At 44.5% G+C, this 21,887-nt stretch overlaps 1 protein-coding gene across 6 annotated transcripts in view; it reads left to right on the top strand.

Annotated features, from left to right (window-relative positions):
- GRIP2 (glutamate receptor interacting protein 2) overlaps positions 1–21,887 on the top strand; it is a 266,026-nt gene that overhangs the window by 137,815 nt on the left and 106,324 nt on the right. The window contains exon 1 of one of the 6 annotated variants that reach the window (XM_017732543.1): positions 20,912–21,074. The exons of the other annotated variants lie outside the window; for them this stretch is intronic. Coding sequence (XP_017588032.1) covers positions 20,996–21,074 — 79 coding nt within the window. The 5' untranslated portion in view covers positions 20,912–20,995. Of the gene's footprint in view, positions 1–20,911; positions 21,075–21,887 lie in introns of those variants that run through there. 6 annotated transcript variants of the gene reach the window in all.

Genomic DNA, 21,887 nt, shown 5'->3' with positions numbered 1-21,887 from the left:
AAACACACAAACCCCCCCCCCCCCCCCCCCATGTTACTCTTTTGGAGGCTGTGGCATTGCACAGGGAAAGCTGTAGCCACGCTAATTAGGATCAGGCAAGGTACTTGTAAAGCATAATTTAGACCATTTCCTTTCGGGAATTGTCTACTAATGAGCGTGGTTCCAATGAAATTATTCATTGTTCACGCTGTCACAGGATCATTTATTAAGGGTAATCAGTTAAAGCGGTACAGGTGTCAATGTGGGCAGAACATCTTCTTCCAAACGTCTGTTATTGACAATGTCAATACACACGGAGAAGCCACTTCAGTCTGGCTTTGCTGAGCTGCCAGTTTGACCCCCCCCAGCCTGAACTAACAGCATTTGTTAGCAGCATGTTTGATTTAACAGACTCCAAGAGGCAATAAACTTGGAGCCTGGGGGAGGGGTGAGCCCCTTCTGGCTACCCTGGTGCTGCTCTGCTTTCCACAGCAGATATGGGTGCTTCTGTGGGAAATCATATGCCAGGAAGGGGGGATTCATTGCCAACAGATAGCAGCCAATGAGTCTGTGGGATACCTGAATTTTATAGATCAGCTCATCCTGTCTTTGGTTCAAGGCTTACTGTATTGAATTTGTTGTTTCAGCATTGATCCTGCTTGCTTATCTAAGGCAGACTTTTTGTCTCCAAGTGCTTTAATGCCACGGTTGGCCAATGTTATTTGCTTCTGTGGCTCTCAAAGAGCTCCCAAGCTCTTAGGGGGAGATCTGTTGTCTGTTAATTCCAATAGATTGTCTTAATATTCACTATGGCATGAATGTTTTTGAGAGATACCTTCAGATTGTTGTTGGCCAGTCTGTTTGACATATTTTTGCAGGACAGTAATCCCACAGAATCTATATGCACATAGATACTTATATCCTATTTATGGAGAAACAACTATCTGTAGTGAACTTTGTTTATTTTGCTTTCTTTCTAAATGGAAGGTGTACAATGGTTAGCCAGTTTAATGTGGTCTGATCTACAGTGATGATAAAAAGAGTGTTAGCCCAGTATCTGGAAATATCTGGTTTTATTTTTTGCAGACAATGTGCAAATACCAAAAGAAAAGAAGAAAAGAAGAGGCTGCCTTTCCATATAAATCTGCATTTTTCTCCCCAGAGCCTGTTTTATGGGTCTGCCCACTGACTGTACTGATAGTCATTGAAGCACATAAAAAGTAATGTAGCAACATCCTTTAAACTAGTGAAGAGAAGATGAAAATAATCAGAACAAATTCACAAAGGCAGTATTATCAGTATTTGTAACATTAATACATTCAGCCGTAACTGCACCTGTTAGTAAGGAAATACTGCCTTCTAAAATGCATTTTAGTACAGTGTGTAATTTTCAGGGTATTTATTAGACACACAGGGTTTTGCTTTATTATTCCCGAGGAAGGAAACAAACTGTATGGCAACTTGAAGGGGAAAAATGAACTAATTTAATGTGAGCTCTACTTTGAATAGTTTCTGCTCCTTTAATTTTGTTCTGATACATATTTTCAAATGTTTAGTTGATAGAAGGCTGGTTTTTTTCCTTGCTATTTCTCCACCGGTTGCTGTTATAGAAAAAGTGTAATCATTGTCAGACAGATAAACACAGCAGCACATACATATATTCTGAATATTGTATATTCATTAATCACACTGTGTTTGGCTTTATTTTTTCTGAAACTTGGTGCATATTTTCATTATCCTCTTGCATTATTTGCAATGGATTCTATGGCTTGGCAGGCCTACTTCAAATACTAGATGTGATAAATGGTAATAGATTTCCCATTATACAAATGCTTTTTTATCCTCTTAGTTTAATTGCTGCATTTCTCACTCATTCTATTGTGCACTCTTGATGACCAGTGTCCCCACAGTCATTTCCTGAGCTGAAATGAGGATTAGATTTATATATGGGAGAGCAGAAAACACATTTGTTTCAGTATCAAAGAGAAACAGCTGTGTTTTGTTTTCAACTGGAATTTCCTCTAAGGTAAAACCAATTGTCTTGGGACATCCAGGCAATTCCCCTGGCTAAAGGAGTTCTCTGAGACTCTCGGAGGAGGGTAAATTGGATCTTAATATTCAGCTTTAAGTCAGGATATGCTTAAATTCTGGTGATGAACCTAGAGAGAGGATGAAATGGCATGGTTCCTCTAGTCTTATTTGTAGACTGGTACTTCAGCATCATGAAAGCAGGGAATATCTGGTGCAAAATGATATTTTAATTGGAAAAAGAGTGTAAGATTCTCTGCTACAGCTCCAGTGAAATTAATTGGAGATGCCTGTGCTCAGTAGAGAGGAGAGAAGAAAAAGCAGCTTCAACAGAGCAAGGAATTGTGCATGGGGAGCTGGGAGTCAGCTCTCAGGCTGTCTCAGAAATTGAACATTTGGGGTCCAACAGCCCCCAAGTGCTCAGGCTTTTCATCTTCTGCATAAGGCTTTAAATACATACTTTACATCTAAATTTATCTATAGTTAATACACACTTGTCAATGCTTTCAACTTTATATAATTTTAAAAAAATCAAGATGGAGGCAAGAGGAAAATCTCTTGTGCCATTACATCAAGATTGACCTCGAAAGTACTGAGGGTTTATTGAGTTTTGAGGGTCTGTAATGGGAATTCTTAAATTTGGAATTCGGTGTTAGCTCTCTGGGATTGCCATTTGTGTGTGCTGCTAATGCTTCTTCACATCCAGAGCAGTTCTCCATAGCCCTTTCCCTGCTGGAAAGCTTTCTGGGTCAGTCTGTGTTTTTTTTCTTTGGTTTCAAACGTACACCTCTGAGTCTGAATTTGCAAAACTGTTCATGTGTCCTTCCAGCCTAAAAAGTGGGAGGGTAACCCTGGTGACTAAGTGCAAAAACTCAGTGGCAGAGCATCACTGAGATCAGGCACTGGCGATGAATTATTCTGTGTCACGTCTCTAAGGAGACTCCTGGAAAGCCACAGTGTGTTGTTTCCACAGACCAATGGCTGCAGGCAGTGAATTGCAATTTCCAAAGTCATCTGTGGGATCAGCAGAAATGCTGGCTAGAGCTAAACTCCCAGATGTCCATCTATTGAGGGCAGCCTTTAGCCCTCAGGTATTGATTTAGTAATGTAGCTTTCTTCTACAGATCCAGAGTTTCCCTATGGGTTCCTGGAAGGCACCTCTGAGCTCCCCTGGGACCATGGTAAGAAGCAGTTGAGAACCGCTACTGCTGTAGTCTGAGTTCCCATAGAGAGACAGGGAAGAATATTTTGCTTATTCAGCTGCTGGGAGAGGCTCAGCTCAGCAGAAAAGGTCAACTAAAGTGCTACTCCCAGTGTGATTTGGTCTAAAATTCAGATGAAAGGGAGTAGTAACATATTGGTCAGGCAGAGTCCTCAGCAGGTGGTGTTCTCCCAGAAGAGTGTGGGGATGAGCAGGGTTGGACAAGGAAGGAAGTGAGACTTGTGTGCCATCATGAACCCTCTCTAAAGTCCTTCCGTGAAAAAAACAGTGTGAAGTTTGTTTGGGAAGTTGATGTTCAACGTGTGGTCTGTGGGATGGTGGCTTTCCTCTTAGGTCTGCATGACACTGTCAGTGGTTTCTACAGACACAAAAAGCTCTTTTGCAGGGAATTTTCTTTAGCAGGACTTGCCCTGCTGGGGCTGCTTACAGTTGCACTGTATTTGTGCTGGTGCTGGGTTTCTGGTGAACTGCTCCCATAAAATTGAGGGCTTTTATCTCCTTTGCTCTGGTAATCTCTGGATTAGCTTTCTGGTGAAGTGCAAGCATGCACCCGTGTGTGCTAAGGAATAATCTTACTTTGCAAATTAATATGTTAATGTAGCACCAGATTCCCAGCCCTTAACAGTGGGAGGCTGGTGATAGGTTTAAAACATCAATGTGTGATTTTATTCATCTGGACAAGATAACAAAACAGCTCTGCACTGAAAGTACCGAAAAGGGTCTGTGCCCCCTTTAGCTCAGTCTTTGCTATCCTCCCCCCAAGCCCCCTTCCCTCTCACTCCCTCTGCCACTGCCTAAAGCTCGACTCTATTTCACAGTAATCATACATTAATTTCGAGCCGGCAGCCCCTCGCAGAGCCAGGCAGAGGTGCGGAGGGAGCAGCGGCACAGAGCCATGTGAGTGCAGCGCTGGAGGCTGCAGGAAGATGTTCGCTGTCTCGCTCAAGTGCCGGCTCGGAGTGGTGAGACGGAGGAGCAAAGGTATGGTCAGAACGGAGCAGCTCGCTCCTGCCTGCGAGAGGGACTTGGAGGGCACTCACTTGAGCATTTACTTTTCCTTAGCTGGGCAAGAGGAAAAAAGCTACTTGGTCTGTGATTGATTTTCACCCTCTGAGCATTGGCAGACAGGAGTAGGATTATTTTAATTTCTTGCATGTCCTATATTTTTCAGATACTGGATTTTTTTTTTTTCCCCCGTTGACTCTCTGGATTTTTTTCCTCTTTTCATCTGCCATGGTTATTACTGCAGTAAAGTAGATTTAGGTGCGCCTCAGAGTCTCATAAGGTTTCCCTCCTCCCATGTGGGAGCTGTTACTTTGCAGGGAGAAGCATTTGGATGTCGGACTCCACCAGACAGTTAGGGAGTCATGGTGCCTATCCCTCCCTACACTCCTTCCAGAAGGGGTGGGGGTTGAAAGGAGGAGAAACCTGGCAGGATAATGGGGAGAAAATCAACTTTGAGAAGATTTGAGGAACTGTAATATTTTATCTCAGAGCAAGTTAATCTGAGGCAGGACAGCTTCCGTACTCACCATCCTGCAGTGTTGCATGTGATCAGAAGTGAAGAAGTTTTGTTGTGCTGGCCTGCGATCCCAGGGTCCCTCGCCCCCAGTTTTGCTGTGTGAGTGTTCGGAGGTCTCTGCACTCCCAGCTCCCGTGGTGTGCTGCAGCTGGGGCTCAGTCCCGCTGCTGTTGCCTTTGATTTCTGGGAGGTTTGCATTTTAATGGAGCCTGGAGCAGATCTCACCGCTGGGAGCTCGACTCCCCTGTGCAAGCCCTTCTAGCCAGCGGCACTCCTGCAGCAGATCAAAGCCCTTTGCTGTTAAGGAAGATGACCCGCATTTTTATAGGGACCTCTAAAGCAAAACAGCTTTTAGGGGCTCAGCGTAACTCGGATGCTATTGATTCCAGACTTCACTGAATGCATAAACACAGCTTTTAGCCTCACTTAAGGGGAGAGAGACTTACATGCTGATGCAAGGATCTGTGTGCTGACACACAGGATCTCTGTCAGGACTGGCAGGTACAAAACTTTGGTAGCAAAGAAAAGGGCCTGAACACAATGCACAAGTTTCTGATGTGGACTGGACCTTAAATCTAGGGTGCAATTCCTATATGTGACTTGCCTAGTAACTAAACAAGTATTTGCTCGGATCAAGGTCGCAATTCTATGGAACAGACATGAGTATTGAGCAGGGGCCTGAGGGCTGCTTCCCTTGACATCGGTTACTGGGGTGCTACGAGAGCAAGGGAGCACATGGGTTGGGATTACCCCGCTGTGCTCCTTCCTCCGGAGTCTGCACAGGCAGTGAGATGCTCTCTTGTGTTCTTTGCTGCACACAAGGGCACGTCCACCCCAGGGTTACAGTCCTGCTGTGGCAGTCTCAGAGCTGAACTTATTTCAGATGTATGAATTTATATTTGGCATCATTTGCCTTTGACAATTTATCCTCATGCTTCTTTGTTTCTTTGCCTCCATGGTTTGCAGGCTTCATGGGCTTCTCTCTGCACTGTAAGGAGTTTCATGTTTGCAACAAACAGGGTGGCACAGGCAGGATTTCCACCTTCTAGAGTGATGCCTGGAAGTGTTTGGATCAAACACAGCCCTGGGGTCCCTTTTTAATTGGCAGATGCCAGGAGAAGATCTGGTGCCGTATTAGTTTTTACAGTTCTTTTTCCCTGGCATGCTCTTTCGCTAAATATCCTTAAGGAATTGGCAATAGTGTTGGAACATGAGGGGTTTTTCTTCTGCAGTTCTCCAGGAAAGTTAGGAACACCAGGCAGAATAAGTGCATTTGTGGCTGCAAAACACTGAATATGCGGCCTGGGACTGTAATGAAGGTTAAAAAAAATGCTATCCCTGTGCTACCTGATAAAGTTTTAGTGGCTTTAGTTGAAATATTTAGAATTGACTTAGATCACCTGCATTTCTTAGTGACAGATTTAAATGTGAGGATTGCTAATCCAATGCTAAATTGTACTGCTTTGATCAAGGATTAAACTGAGCTGGAAGTGGCTTTTAGGACTTGAGCTTTGAAATGAACAACCAGAGAGAGACGTTGTTACTTGTCTTCAGTATCTGGGGACAGGTGATGTTTAAAGAACATCCCCAAAAGATTGATCAAAAATAAATGGTGCCTGGGCACCTTGGTACCAGAACGAACCCATCATGATTGGGCAGCAGCCAAGGACGGGAGTTGCTATGAATTATGTTTGTGAGTAATGAAACCCTGCTGCATTTCACATCCGTAGATGCTCAAAAGCTCACTAGCTATCTGTTGCATCCTAGGAGATGGTCAGGCCAGTATTTGGCACTAAAAATTCCCACCACCTCTTGAAGAGAGACAGGAAGACGTCGCAAAGGGGATGTGTGAAAGAGAGTGGCAGATACTCCAGCCCAGGTATCTGTTGGTCCTCTGGTCCAGGTGGTTATGACCCAGTGTCCCAAAACCGTGCTCTGCCTGGCTCTGCAGGTGGATGCTTGCTGAGGGGAGATTCCTCTGCTAAAGTGGATTTTAATTAACTGTAAGGTTAGGTGTTCAAACCTCAGCTATGGTGGCTGCTGTTAGTTTTGTGTAGTTTTAATTTTAAACATCCTCACAGAAATGAGGATTGATCTCCCTGTACTAACTGCTACTCTCTGTTTCAAAACAGACCCCTTCCCCCAACTTTCTGCCTTCTGTGCTATTTTCTTTTCCATCCCTCAAACTCTGCCTACTCCTCCCCAGCTAATCCCCCTCACTTTCGGGAGAAATTCTTGTTGTCAGTCCTCTTGGATTCCTGCTTTCCTTCTCTTGCTGAGCCCTTGAGCTTTTCCTGGCATGAAGAACATTTCCAGTTAATCCACCAGGCATTCATCTGGTTGGCTGGGGCTGGCGGCACTTCCCTGCCCACAGCTCTCAGCTGTCTTTGACCAACATCAGCTCATACAGCTGTAGGGCTCCTCAGTCCTCTTCAAGGACTCTTGATCCTCTGCAGAAGGTGCTACTGAAGATCCCCAAGGAACCTACAGTCACTTGTCCAATACAATAATTAAACTTTCCTCAGTATTAGTGTGTTTTTCCATTGGAAAACTGAAATGATTTCTGTCCGGTCATGCTTGCCATTCAGCTGAGCTCAGATAGGACTGTTTGGGGAGGGGTGGTTGGTGGTTGTCTGCCCTGCTAGCCTCCAATTACTGCAGCAAATCAACTGTATTTTATAAATAAGTAAAGAAGCAGTGGAGAGCCTAAATAATTAACCAGATACATGTGTCGGACTGAAAAGCAGCAAATGAGGCAAAGGTGTTCTCACTGTTTCCCCTGCTTTCCAAAGCCTGCGGCCCAAGGGGAAGGGGGATGCTCTGCAAGAGCTGGTGAGACCAGCAGCTGCTGGATCTATCAGGAGAACACACCAAGGGCCCTGGACCCCACTGCCATGGCAGAAGAAAAGCTTGGTTACTTGTTTTGAGACATTCAAGCTTAAAACATGTTTATTTTTGTCCACTCTAGTTTCTCCTAGTGTGTGGTGTGAATGATGTAATGAAAGTAATTTTGCTGTTCCTTTGTCAAAAGCTGTCATATGGAACATGCCAGGCCTCACATCCTGTAAAAGAAAATACATGTTCTGCTTTCCATTTACATACCTCTGTGTTTTTCAGCCTTTTAAGCTTCGCTGAGTCATGTTTACTACTTTCTTTTTTGGACTGGATGCTTTCTCTTGCATTTTGTTCTTCCTCTCTTGTGTTTGACTGGGAACTGAGAAAATAAATAAGCAAAGAAAAAACATCCTGAAAACCCCAGAAGAGTATGTTCAGAAAAACTGTCATATAGAGTGAAATTTTCCATAAAAAACAGTTTTAGAACAGCAGCTTTTATAGTGAGACCCAGATTTTCAAAGAATACCACATTTGGGCATGTAGGCATCGTTGTCCCTTAGATGGAAGTTACTGCATCCTGTTCAGTATAGGAAGATGTTTGGTTTTATTTCCATGTTTTTATTGGGAACAGTGTCATGGGAAACAATTCCAAGCACTGGGAACATGCTCTTGTGCCACTTCACTTTGTTTGCTGTACAGCAGTATCGTGTTGTAAAGCGTCCTGGCTGTGTTTCATAGCATGGAGCGTTGCTGCGATTGGGTTTCTGTCACAGAAAGATTTGCTCACTGCAGGAAAACAAGAAAAGTTTTGGATCTCTACTTGGCAAAGGAAAAAAAAGAAAAAAAGGGCAAGCAGGTAAGCTGCTTCCATCCTGTGGTGTGATGCTAAGTCTAGAGCACCACACAGCGACGTGACAGAGTGAAAAGTCCTGTGGAGCTTCTGCTCCTGGGGAACACAACCATTGTTATTACTGTATTTATCCTCCAGGCCCAGAGTAGCCAGCAAAACAAAGCAGATGGGCGACCAACACACAGAGAAACCAGACTCATCCCCAGAATGAAGCTGGGGTGCTGCCCCAGGACAGGTGCACAGGTTGAGCCTGTGGTCTCAGAAAGCTGAGGCCAAGTGCAATGTTACAGCCCTCACTTAGCCACCTTTTCTTTAGGATGATTGCTGCCTCCTAGGACTTATCCTTTGAAACCTGCCTGTTTCAAAGCAGAAGGCATCTTGGAGGTGCTGCCGTGAATATTTATGGGGCTGTTCCTGCTGCAGCAATGAAAACCAGGCAGTGGTGAACACAGGAAACTCCCTCAGCCCAAACCACTGAGCTGGCAGTGGCTGTGATTCCTTTTCTGTCAGCATGGCTATGCTTCAGCTCTTTCCATATCTCATTAATAACTCATGATTGGGCATGTTTTATTTATGTCTCCAAATGAAGCCCATTTTTCAGCCTGATGCTGTAGCATCCCAGGTGACTGTCACCTGCTCTGAGCACTCTGTGGTTTCTTCAGCCCCAGCTCATCCCTCATCTTCCTCCAGGCTGCAGCAGCAGAGAGGATATTGATCTCTTAGGGGGGTAATTGAATGAAAAAAGCCCCTAGCAGCCCAGGGGCAGGTGATAAATCCTTGCAGGGAAGCCAGTGTGCAAGACAGTATGTCTGAGGGGGCGTTAACCCTTCCTGCTGGAACGGTACAGCACGTGCTGGAATCCCGTGTGCAAATCCTACCCAGTCCCACCTGTGCTTTGGTTGGAACAGGAGTGAAAGGCCATCCTGCCTTGCTTGGACACATTACACAAGAGCACTTGCACTGGCCCTTCGCTGTGCTGCGCAGGGAGTCCCAGGCTGTTTCTGGAGTGGTTTGGAAAATCTGGGCCTTGATTTTGACCCTGCAAAAATCTCAAGGGGCGAAATCCTTGTGCTCCTTGTGTGTATCCATGCATTCTTTCTGTTTTGTATATAAAACCATGTGGGGTTTTTAGGAGTGTTAAAAGCTAAATACAGGGGCTGCAGACTGTCCCATACCTTCCCTTTATGTTACTGTGATTAACAATTTGTTGTGCAGGTGATTTTACTGGGGATTTGTTTTCTCTGTGACAAATACTCCAGCTGTCTCCCTTGAGAAAAGTCTGGGATGGTAAGAACAGGTGCTTGTTATTGATCAGGGCTTGTTTATGTGGATGGATTTGCCCACTGGATGCAGGGCATCATGCATCACCCTCTGTCCCATGTATCCCCTGGCACAAGGACATGTCACAGCAACACATGGGCAGCCCCTGAGACTGGGAAGTGCTGCTGATTTGCATTTCTGGATTGCAAGCTCAGCCAAGAATTTTTGGAGAAAAAAGAATAATTTCCTTAACTCAGATGACATTTAATCTGCTTTGTCATAAAGAGGAAAACCAGGCTTTGAATCTGAAAAGGTGTATAAGGTCCACGAGGTCACCACTGGCCTATCTGCAGAGTGTGTGAGCAAAGGAAATGCAAATGCACATGGTACTGTGGTTTGATAGTTGCCATTTAACTATTTTTAAAATAAAACCCAGTTCACCAAAGCTGTAAGATGGCTGAGTTCAGGGTAAATAGAAAAACATTAAAAAATATTATTTCAGAATTACCATCTTGCTGCTTATAAGATGTGTCTGAATTTTTTTTTTTCCGGTGTATGTGTCACCAGAGAGGGTTTGGATGCTAAAACCATGGATCTAAATGAAGTTGTTTTCCCTGTTTGTCACTGAGCTACTTTCCTCTTGACTCCATTCCTCACATACAGCTGTGGGACGTTTTTGTCACAGTCTTCTAAGTCAGTGAATAATACAAAGCAGCTTGGAAGGCAGCATGTAAAACAGGTGAGGAAATACCTTGATCTCCTATTCCCCTGCACCTGTACAACTTTTTATCCGTAGCATTTCTTCCCTCATGTACAGGCATCTGACTTTGCACACTCACAGGCTTGTGCCAAATCACAATTCTTCATTTATTTTGGAGCTGACAGGGAATCTGCAGTGGGTCTGTCTGGAGGCCAATCTGCTTCTGTGCCTCAGGGCCATGTCAAGGAGATTGTATTCGCTTCTCTGCTCTCTCAGTGTGGCAGTAAGTACTTTCCTTTTAATTGCAAAAATCCACCTCAGTTTGACAGAATTGAAAGTCTAAAATCACCCCATGGGTACCCTCAGTAAATTCTGTGTAATGCTGTTTTCCCTCCTCATCAAAGTCTTAAAATTCGTGCTCCTACCAGGCTGATCTGTGCCTCCAGTGTGACATCTGGAACAAGACAAAATTATAATCCTGTATCAATAAAAATGAATCTTTTTCTTTAACTTCTTTCTTCTATATTCACCTCCAAAAATATATTCTTTAAAAGTGCTAGAAGGGCAGGAACTGAAGTTATCTACAGACTGATGTTACTAGCATGGGATGTTTTATATACTTGCTGGCAGATCTGGCTTTCTATCCTGTCTCAGTGTAAATACCTGGTAAGGAAGTAGGTTTTTATTTCATACTTTGAAGGAATTACTTTGAACAGTAATAGATAAAATGAAATGAATTTATTAATTAGCAAAATATTTTAACAATGTATTGCAGAACAATAAGAGTACAAAAATAATGTGAAGTGAGGCTTCAGCATTCTGGCTTTGGTGGAGTCCTGAGATGATAAGAAGGCCCCATATTGGCAAGGTATAAAGGTCTGTATTTTAATTTTGTATTTTTGTAGTCTGGCCAAAGAAGATGTTTCCATGACTTACAGATACAAGCAGAAAGCTAAACAACACTGACTTTTTCTGTAGGCTGAAATTACAGTAATTCTTCTATTACTTTCAACAAATCTGGTGGCCAACAGCTGTTCTCTTAATGCAACTGTTAGCTAATAACAAGAAGTGCTTCCCTAGCTTTCTACTCCCTCCTGGATATGTTGTGCTGGCTCATTTAGCTCAGTTAAAAGGAGTGATCTGTCTCCTTGCAGAGTGTGTTGGGAGGGGGTATGAACAGGATTCCTCTATTCACTTTTACTCTGTTGCATGAGCTACTTACACCCCACTGTACTCAGGGCAAAGAAAATGGCACTGTGTGCCTCATCCTTGGATCTAAGTCCTTGGGAAAAAAAAAAAAATCCATTGTTTTCTTTTAATATGGGCTTATAAAAGCTTTTCTCTAAATGTGTTATGTTGTGCATTTGAGGCTCACTGGGTATGACATGGAGTTAGGGTTGTGTCCTTGCCCAGGCTGGCAGCCTAGTACTGAACTCTTCTCCTCTTCTTGGTTTCCCTCAGCTCCTGAGGGTTATTGTAACCTAGTTTTTTTGTGAGCGATTTCCTTTCCTCTCTGTTCCAATTGCTCTTTTTGCTTTATGGAGTACAGCCAGATTAATCATACAGAGCCATGGAAATCAACAGCAGTGTGTAATTCAGGGCTTGATAACTGACTGTGGGGGGGCACAAGGGAAGGGTTGTGCTCTTTACAAAATTGCCACATGATATGTCAATCCCCAAGACATATGTCTGTGTTTCCTTTTTTACGATCTATTTCAGGAAACACAAACCAAAAGGAAACTGAGTGCCTTTTAAAAGAAATGGTCTGTCTTTGCAACCTATCCGCCCCTTCTCATCTCAGTGCGTTGGAGTGTAGCAGAACAGTCATGAGATAATGTTTTCTCCTCATACACACTCTTTTTTCCACTGAGAAAACATGCCTGAGCAGAAAATGAATGCTTTGGGCATTTGTCCAGAATCTTGCAGTGGGTTGCTTCGTGCTATTGCTGTGTCTGTGCTGCGTGGAGAGATCAGCATGCATTGCACTGGGGCCAAATGCCAATTAGAGAATAAAAGTGATTACAAACCAACACTTGTGAGGTATCTTTGTGTAAGCATAATTTTCACCCAGGTACCTCAGCCTAAACAAGAAGTTAGCAGAGGCTCAGCACTGTCTGTGAGAAGATGTGGCCTTTTCTCGGCTGGCATGTAACCAAGACAAAGTATCAGTCTTTTTCACCTCAAGCCTTTGCACAATACTCTTGGGGTTTTCCCCCTCCCCTCTCTGCTTGCTTATATCTTGTTTTGCTTAAAATACATTTGCATATCTTTAAGAGTTTTGGAAATCAGGAATGTAGCTGATACCTCTGGCAGTGAGGAAGGCAGAGTCTTTCTCTCCATGTAATTCCTTCTCAGCTATATTGCAACCATATAAGTGGTCTAAGAAATGAAGATTTGGGATTTTTTTTTAATTAAAAGGGAGAGTCAGAACTCAGAGATGCATGAGATCTGCAGAGTTTTGATGTACCTGCCATTAGAAACTCCTTCAAGAGTCCAGGATGAGCTTTGTAACCACAGTCAGAATAAAAAGAAAGAGACATTTTTGTGAGAAATAGGTAATGACTGGGTGGTCAGGATATTCACGTGAGCAGAGAAATCCCAGCTCAGATCCCTGATGTGCCTGATTTAGATCCGCAGTTGGAGATGCCAGCTCAGGTTATTTTAGGTTATCAACTATGACATGTACAGCTTCTGTATCATCATAGAAACAACAAAAAGTTCTGGTTTTGCAAGACAGAGAAATACTTCCCCACTTGGATTCACTGCCAGTGCAACCAGAAAAGCACAGAGATATGAATCCAGTAACAGTATTCCTGAAATAATTCTTTCTCTGCCTCTGAGGGCTCCAAGGGTAAGTGTTGTTTTTTCCAATATCCGTTCAGTAATCCCTGCTGGAAAATAAAATAATGTCCAGTTAGTTTACTTTACCAGGTGCTGTAGCCATACATTAGCAATACCTGTGGTCTTACATCTCAGAGGTATTTTCTTTGACAAAATCAATCCTCGATTGATAAACCAGGAAGAAATAACTCCTTTTTGTTTCTATGATATGTAGCTGAACAGTCATAAAGATGAGACATTTTCAGAAAGCAAGGAATTTAAATAGTAATAATACACTGCCTGTGTTCCACCTGTAAAGCAAGCGTTGCTTGCCTGAGCAGTTCATTTCTTATGCGTTTTCTTTCCTTGAATCTATTGTCATGTTTTCTGATGAAATCCCCTCCTGCCCTGGAAAGAGCTATTGCTTACAGTTTTGTCTTCAAGCAATGAACATAATAATAGATATTAGAATGACTCAAGAAATTCAGATACTAGAGCACCCACATTTATACATTCCTTTCTGGGAAAAAAACCAGGAAGAAATATAGGGAAGGGATAAAACAGACTGATTTGAACAACAAAAAGCAATTCTAGCATCCCTCACAGGGAAATTAAAATGATTGTGGCATTTCTGATATATTTTTATTGAAAAACAGGAACTGAGCTCTTGTTGAGCAAGTTCAGGCTTTGGCTGGCTGGCTGGCTAGCTGAGGTGCTATCATTTGGCACAGTGGAGCAGGCTGATTTCAAGTTGCCAATAGCACAGGAAATGTGCTGATGGTTAAAGCTTCTATGGCAGGTGCAGCCTGATTTTGGGAACCTCAGGGGATGAAGTAAACCCTGCACAAGCCTTGACCCTTCAGCATATCCATATTACTGTGGTTAATACAAATGGATTAGCTGCAGTCTTGGGCTCATGCTCCCAGTCCATAGGGACAAACCCAATGAGAGAACAAGAGCGGGGTCCTGTTCCCACTGCTAGGCATCAGGTGAAGTTCAACCCAAGAACAGGAGGATATCATTAGCCTTTAAATTCCACCAAAGCTGAAGGTCTCCAGAGGTTGCCTTGGGTCACCGAAGAAAGTTTGTTCATGCATGTCCTACTCATAGATGGGTCAGAGCCTGGATATCCTCTGTGTTCATTCCTTGGGGACCCATTTCAGGTCTGTGCTGTCTCCCCAGTACTGCCAAAGGGAATGTGATTTAGAGCTGTAGTGCCTGGAGGGAGCCCAGTCTGAGCAGCGGGTTGGTGTGTTGGGACCAGTGGCACAGCCTTCATTGCTGGCTTCACCCACGGTCTTGGGATGTTGGGAGTTTCCAGCACTGGCTTGCCAGAACTCTGCCACACCTAGAGTATTTTCAAAAAAAGCCCTTTATCTGCTACTTTTACTGTAGCTTGGGGTAACATGATATTTTCTTTTTCCAACAGTTGCACCACTTTTTTTTCCTGCACATAAGCATCAAATGCTCTTTGCTGAGTATTTCACTTGTTCTTATTTGGGCTGAAGGTTTCTGTTACCACTGGCCCTTAGGGGACCAATTTAGCTGCATTGAACCAGTTTTGGTGTTCAATTCCTTCTTTCAAAAGAGCTGCATTTACACATCAGTTGAACCCTTCGTATGCTGGCATCTTCCACACTTCCAGCTCAATGAATGTTTAAAAATGATATGTCTATCCCCACACACAGATATGCCTCTGCCTTCGAAATGCTGGGGGGCCATGAAAGTCCTGCTGAGAAGCGGGGGAGATTTTGATGTAAAGGATGTCCCGCAAGGGACACAGCCTCTTTCCAGCTGAGTGAGGTTTTATGCACAGAAATGCAAAATATTCAGCCCATACCATTAAAGTGTTGCAGCGAAGCCTCCCCAAGCCAGTGAGTGCCTCAGTAAATTGTGATTTGCTGACCAAGTCTCAGTTCTCTGCCCTCATCTGTGCTATGACATCGGCTTTTACAACTGCAAACATGTCCTGCAACATCCTATTGTTTGCGGGGTTCTTGTCCCTCGTAAATCTTGACCCTGCTGGTGTCTTGTGCACATACCTTGATGGGCAAGCCTACAAAACTCACTCTGCTCTCTTTCAGTCTTACTAAGAGATGCAGGCAGAGGAGGTAATTCCATAGTCTATTGTGTTTTTCTGGTAAAATACACAGGATTAAACTTCTTTTGGTGCCCATAGGATTACACTTGGACATTGGAAATACACCAAGTGTGAGTATTGTTTTAGATTATGACTTTCCTTAATTTAACCAGAGTTGTGATGTTGATATCATGGTGGAGGAGAGAAGGCTTTGTGTTTCATTACATGGAATTTTCAGAAGCATCATTCTGACATCAGCACATGGGTCTTTTCATGAGGCTGGTGCCCTGCAATCACACAGAAGCTGTAGAAAAGCCCATCTCACTCTCTTATTTGAGTCATCTTCCCACACTCAGCTGCATAGGAATCAACCTATTCAGACTTTACAGGATAAAGATACTAGAGCCAAAACAAGCTCCTGTAGAGGATCCCTAAAGGTGGTGTATGCATGTGTGCTGCACTGAGTGTGTGAATACCCCTAAGTTCTATATATTCCTTCTGGGCCGTTAAACAGGATCCTTATTTCCTGTCAGATTGTAGCATCTGAGTGATGGATTGCAGAACCCTGCCTATTGCCTGCCAATCAGTTTAACTTCTCAAAGCCCTTTTCGGGCATGGTGCTGTATAAGCAGAATATATAATTATTTAGAGTTTGTTTTGCTGTAGCTCTTGGCACAATGGAATCCACATGGTCTTTCACCCGACTTGGCACCACCCTTTCTCACTGTAGGATGGAGAAAGCCTGATGCAAGGGACTGTGATGCAAATGTTAGTACTTAAGATCTCCGTCACAAGCTGCAGTAACAGAGATGTGTGCTGGGTCTGGTGTGGTGTGCTGGGAAGGAAGGTGATTTAATGCTGGTACTGTCTGAACTGTGTTTTACTGGTTGTGTCCTAGTATTAGTAGTATATGATTGCCCTGTAGTCTGCACAGGGATAAACTGTGTGCAGGGTAATACGCAATTGGAATGATTCTATGATCTGTCCTCACTATGGCTGACTAGACAGAGCATCCATGACAGGCATGCCCATGTATTTCTCTTCCCATCTCATGTTATCCCTGCTGGCTCCTGGATGCTGCTGCTCAGTTCTGCACAGTCAGACTCTGCTATTTAGGAATGGCACCGAAGCAGCATTATGTGTTTGCTTTTCCTATTCTAAATGCATTTGCAATTTCCTTAAAGCTACAGAGAGAGTGGTGCGACAAGTGCAGAAGACCTCTGCAATGACCACCCAAAGCCTGGGCGTCTCTCAGGACTCCCCCCTGCAAAACATGCTCTGAACTGGCTCCTTTGGTGGCAGAGGTGTCAAGCTGATCCCCAGCAGAAGCCCAAGGGGGATATTGGGATACATTTATTTACTTGTGGCATATCCTCTCAGCTTTGGTAGTCAAGTTATTAAAATGAGGCTTGTCAGCACACTGAAGAGGGTTGGGGGGCCTTTGCATCTTCCATGCGGTTTGATCCTGTGCGGCTCATTAACACTCAGTTGCTTTTGTGATTAATTATTTAGTCTTCTCCTGTGGTACTGGGGTATAATAACACAACCCCCATTTCTGCTGAGATTCACAGTTCTTTGCTTTTCCCTTCAAGCCTTTCACACCACCTCGAAGCACAGAGCAAGGCTGTCTAGGCTGCAGCACTTAAAGAACCCGGCAGCTCCGGAGCTGCTGCTTGCCCTGCGGCCTTGCTGGGAAAGGACTGGGGCTCAGCCCGTGGGTGGCCATCAGTCCCAGCTCCTGCACTGCCCAAGTCAGTGGGGAGCAGTGGGACAGCTGCCCCTGAGTGCTCTGGCCCCTCAAGTATGGCCTCTAACTCCAGTGGGTACTTGTGTGAGGGGAGACATCAGACAGGGCTGGCATCGACTCTGGGTGCAGTCAGACACAAGAATTGCAAATTGGAGGCGAACTTGTCAGCAGAGAGACTTTATTTGGGGAGTCAGGCTCAGCAGCCCTCTTCCCTTTCTCTTTTGGATGCCTTTTGAACAGCTTTCAGTTCAAGTTTTTGTAATCACCCAAGCGTTGCTTCTTCAGCCTTTTGTTTTTAGGGGTGTTGCTCGTTGCCTTGATTTGCTGTCTCCGGTCATTTGTGCAAAGAAGTTTGCCAGGTCTCTGCATGTGGCAGGGCCTTGTGCCCATTGTGGGGCAGGTGTGGAGTGACCCTGAGTGTGCTGGTCTGTGATCACACACTGGATGTGTGTGGACAGGTGTAGGGTGAATTTGGGCCCAGTGGGCACTGTGGTTGTTACTGGGGTTGTGTTTCAAAATGGGTGAGCTGAGAGCTTGCAGCACCTGAACCCGTTCTCTGGGGCATCAGGGCCATGGACCACATGCAACTGGTGGCTGAGGCAGGGCTAGCAGGAACCCCCAGCACTGGAAAGCACCTTCTTCCTTCCCTAGCTATCCTTGTCTGTGTGAAGCTGCTGGATGAGGCGAGGCCTGGGGTATGAATAATTAGCAAGGAAGAATTAGCTGTGTTTTCCTTATGATGCAGTCTCTCCCCTTCCTCTGATGTTTGCATCTTTCTCTTTTCATCTCGTGCCTCTGTGGCAAGTGCCTTGCACAGCCATGGGATGCGTGGGAGGCTCAGCCAAGGGGCAGGCAGGCGCATCCAGGTGCAGCAGGGGCTGGAGCTGGTGATCGTGTCCTCACCCTGCAGATGTACCAGATGAAAGTAAGTCTGTCCTTTGCCCTGCTGCAAACTCCCTGTCTGCTGCTGGATGAGCCACTCTTCCCTCAGATCTATAAAACAGTGAAATGCCAGCTTCCCTCCCCACCAAAGACGTTTGAAAAGCTTAGGAAAATAATGAAGCATTAGTCTTGGTTTCTTTATGTTTTATTAGGGCCCATAAATTAAATGGAAACTCACAATGATGTGGAAGGGAGCCAGGGAGAGCAATTATTTGTCAGAAAGACAACATGACTAATGTTTTTGCTACGTGTTAATTGAAAGCATTGGAAATTTTAGCAGTGTAACACCTGAAGGCAGCTGGTTGCATGAGTGTGTAGAGCAGACTACAACAGGCTGCACCACTCACTCCTGTTTAGGGAGATTAGTAGTAACCACAAGTTGTGAATCAAAGAGCATCTTTAAGACTTGGAGCCAGATGATGGAGCCACAAAGCCCCAGACCTCTGAACAGCCCCAGTCCACTGATGTCCCCTGTGTCTGTTTTTAAAGCTGAGGCTCCTGCTTGCAGACCAATTTACTGTCTCCAAATGTCTGTGCTGCAGTTTCCCCATAGGTTATAATTTTGGAATTTGTCATCCCTGACAGATCCATTAGGTATATTTCACTTGACCTCCCAAGGCTGTACTTTGGTGTAGATCTGTGCAAACCCCTCTTTGGGGCTGCCTGTGCAGGTGTGGAGTGCAGAACCCTGGGTGCTCCTGCCCTCTGCCCACGGGCCCTCACCATAACACTTTCACACGCACATCCAAGACCTCAAACACCTCCCAGGTGGGCAGCAGTGGATCCCTTTGGGCCCTGGCTCCTACCACAGCATGATGGGGACTGTTGCCGTTGTGGTGCGGAGCATCACCGAGGCCCTCCCCATCCCTGGGGCCATATCAGCTTGTGGGTAAGACATTTCCAACAGGAGAATCCTTGTGTGTGCCTCCACCTCCAGTGTCCATTAATAGCACATGAATAGCCTGCTAGGTCAGAGATGCTGAGGGTAACACGTAAGCTGGAAAGAATCCAGAGCACAGGCTGGACTGGATGCCCTGGCAATTAGATCACAGTAAAATTAAAATTCAAGCCCTAAATACCCGTTTCTTTTTCAAACTTAAGCAACTCTTAAAATTACATTGGGCCACACCATAAGTGTGGGTACAACAGGTATAGTTTTTTTCACAACAAAACAGCATTTTAAGATCCCAGTATTATAACCATTGAACCATATTGATAATGTTATTTATTAATAATTACAATTTCAGGGGCTGGGTCTTAATATATAAACTTCAATTTATTCCATTACTTAGTCTACTTAATGCTCATGGAACTATTCATGTTACAGAGAAGCTAATATACATAATAACTTGTGGGAGTCAGGCAGTCTATAGGAATATGTTTACCGTCTCATTTTTCAAGAAATTAGCAAAATAAAAGGTAGTTCTGTAGGAAAATAGTAGATGAAGTAAATAAAGTTAAAATACATATTACATACAACATCTTGGTAAAGTCTCACAAAATCATTAAATATCTGAAATGGTTTTATTTATATTATGTTGATTTTTAATATGCTTGATTATATTCTGCAGTGCCCTGAGCACCTTGACTTCATAAATTAAAGAATTATGTAGAATCTTTGTAATATGAATATTAATGCTTAAATGCTTAGAGACATAAACATTTCAGCAGTTTTTCTAAAGGTAGTGATAAGGGTTCATAAACATGTTAATTCTTCCACTCTTAAACATTTCAGGTCAATGGAATACAAGAGGAGATGTTAACAAAACCTGTGCTCTTTTAGTAAGAGACTGGAGTGTTTGGAGGGCAGCTGTTCTACTGCAGCACTCTAATAACATCTCCAGATACTGCAATAGCAATAAAGCATGACAGGATTGTATAATAACACTATTTATCAGATTTTTTAGTGCATGAAGAGGGTACGTTACAGCAGCCATTGAACCCAAGCACCCGTTCAGAGCCTTGGGCAGTTTGGGGCAGTTATTGCAGAGGGCCACCATCCGTTGTTTTAGTCTCTGAACTCACCAGAACTCCTTTGGGAGGGTGGTACATGTAGTGTGTTTTGCTTCTTGGAAGGAACTGGGAGCAGGACATGCACGTGTGCCTGTCCCACCTGCCTGCCAGGAGAGGCTTTGGGAAGGGGGCAAAGCCAGTATGATGCAAAGACATATTAAACGTGCTCACCCCGGTTTCTCTCCTGAGCTGATCTGGAGTCCTCACCTGCAACATTTATGTGCTTTCCCCCTAGCTTTGCAACCTGGGGAATGGGGCAGGAAGAAAACTCTGGGCTGGGAGTGCCTCTGTGCCGGGTTTATAGTGGGAGCCTGTCTGGCCATCAGTGCCCTCTTCAGCCTGGGGTCAGGTCTCCTGACAGCTGGTGTGGCTCTGCTTTGTGCATAGAAGGATCCACACACCACCACAATGTGTCCCCGAGGAGGGGAACTGCTCCAAAGTCCTCAGTGGCCAAAGATTCATCACGGGATAACTCTGCAGGCAGTCTCTGAATGGCCAGCCCCTTGCTAATTAGCACAGTGTGGGGAAACTGTGGGTTCTCTTCCCCCTTGCATACCTTTGCACATCTAATGATCACTTGGGTAGCAGACACATAAAATTAGGTTGGATGGAGAGATTTCCGAAAGGATACTACTTGACCTCTGCCTCCCACATGTTCCAGAGCCTCTTGGTAGCCAAGAGGCGTCCCAGAAGAAGATAATTAGGCTTGCGCTATTTCAACTTCCTCTGATCCCTGAGAAAGAGTTAATTACAGTCTTTTCCCTCTTGCTCAAAGGTGGCTGGGTATTATTATCACAGCTGTAATTATTCATGCTAATTGCTTATATGAAGCGGGAGAGAGCATGAGAGAGAGAAGCCCCAGACTCCCCCTCAGTGATTAGCAGAGCAGACCAGGTGCACTTTGCGCAGGCTGGACCGAGGTAGTGCTGGGGCTGGAAGGAGGCTGGGGATGCCGGAGTGGTTGTGAGCGAGCTGTGGAGCAGCCCCGGTCCTGCTAATGCTGCCACCTCCTCCGGGACTGAGGAAAAAGAGCATGCACTTCTTGCAGACCTTCCTCCGGTGGAGGGCACTCCGAGGTAACTGTACTGCTAACCGGAGTCTTCGTTTGTTTTGTGGCTTAATTAACCTTCCGTCATTTGTTTTGTTTTGTTTCAAATGTCCCTACGAGGGAGCAGGGTGGGTTGTGAGATGCATGTCTGAGGTCTGTGTTTAAGCTCTTCTGCAGATCTTGAGGCTGATATTTCATTAACTGAACAAAACTTCTATGATCCCCTGACTGCCTCTGTGTTTCTGGGTTTGAGTTGGGAAGGGGAAAAAGAGGTGGCATGTCTGTTCCCTTCCCTAGTTCTGGGCTTCTAATAATAAGGCTGATTGCCTTTGGAGGCTTATTCCTGTAACCATATCTGGGGCTTGCCTGTTAAAAGCAGTGGGTTTAAGCCTTATTTGTTGGTGACTAAGGGTATCAGAAGTGTGACGGTCTTGATTAGATGCTTTGAAGGCAGCAGTATAGTTAAATTTAGCATGCTGCAGAAGCTGGGACTTTGTGGGAAAACGCAGTGGGAAGCTGTCTCCTTGGGCATACCTGGAGCAGTTTGGAGATGGTAGTGTGCCATGGGCATGATGGTACACTCTGGCTTCTTCTGAAGTGACCAAATTGTTGGTGAGGTGGATGCTTGTTGGGAGAACTTGAGTCATCCCTGAGAAGTAATTATTTTATTTGGCTTTATTTTTTCCTGGAACAGCAGGACTTTGTGTTCTGCTTGACTAGGGTTGCAGACTGCTCCTGCTATCTAATCTCTGCATGAGTCAGTGCGGTGGTGCGTGGTCTGCTGTGGCAGTGGGCTGTTTTCTGTTGCTCTTTCTGTTTTCTTTTAAGTCTTTGATTCCTG

Source organism: Corvus brachyrhynchos, unplaced genomic scaffold (assembly GCF_000691975.1).
Source record: "Corvus brachyrhynchos isolate BGI_N302 unplaced genomic scaffold, ASM69197v1 scaffold4, whole genome shotgun sequence".
NCBI lineage: Eukaryota > Metazoa > Chordata > Aves > Passeriformes > Corvidae > Corvus > Corvus brachyrhynchos.
The sequence above is the reverse complement of the archived record's forward strand: the minus strand, read 5'-3'. Positions and strand labels throughout refer to the sequence as shown.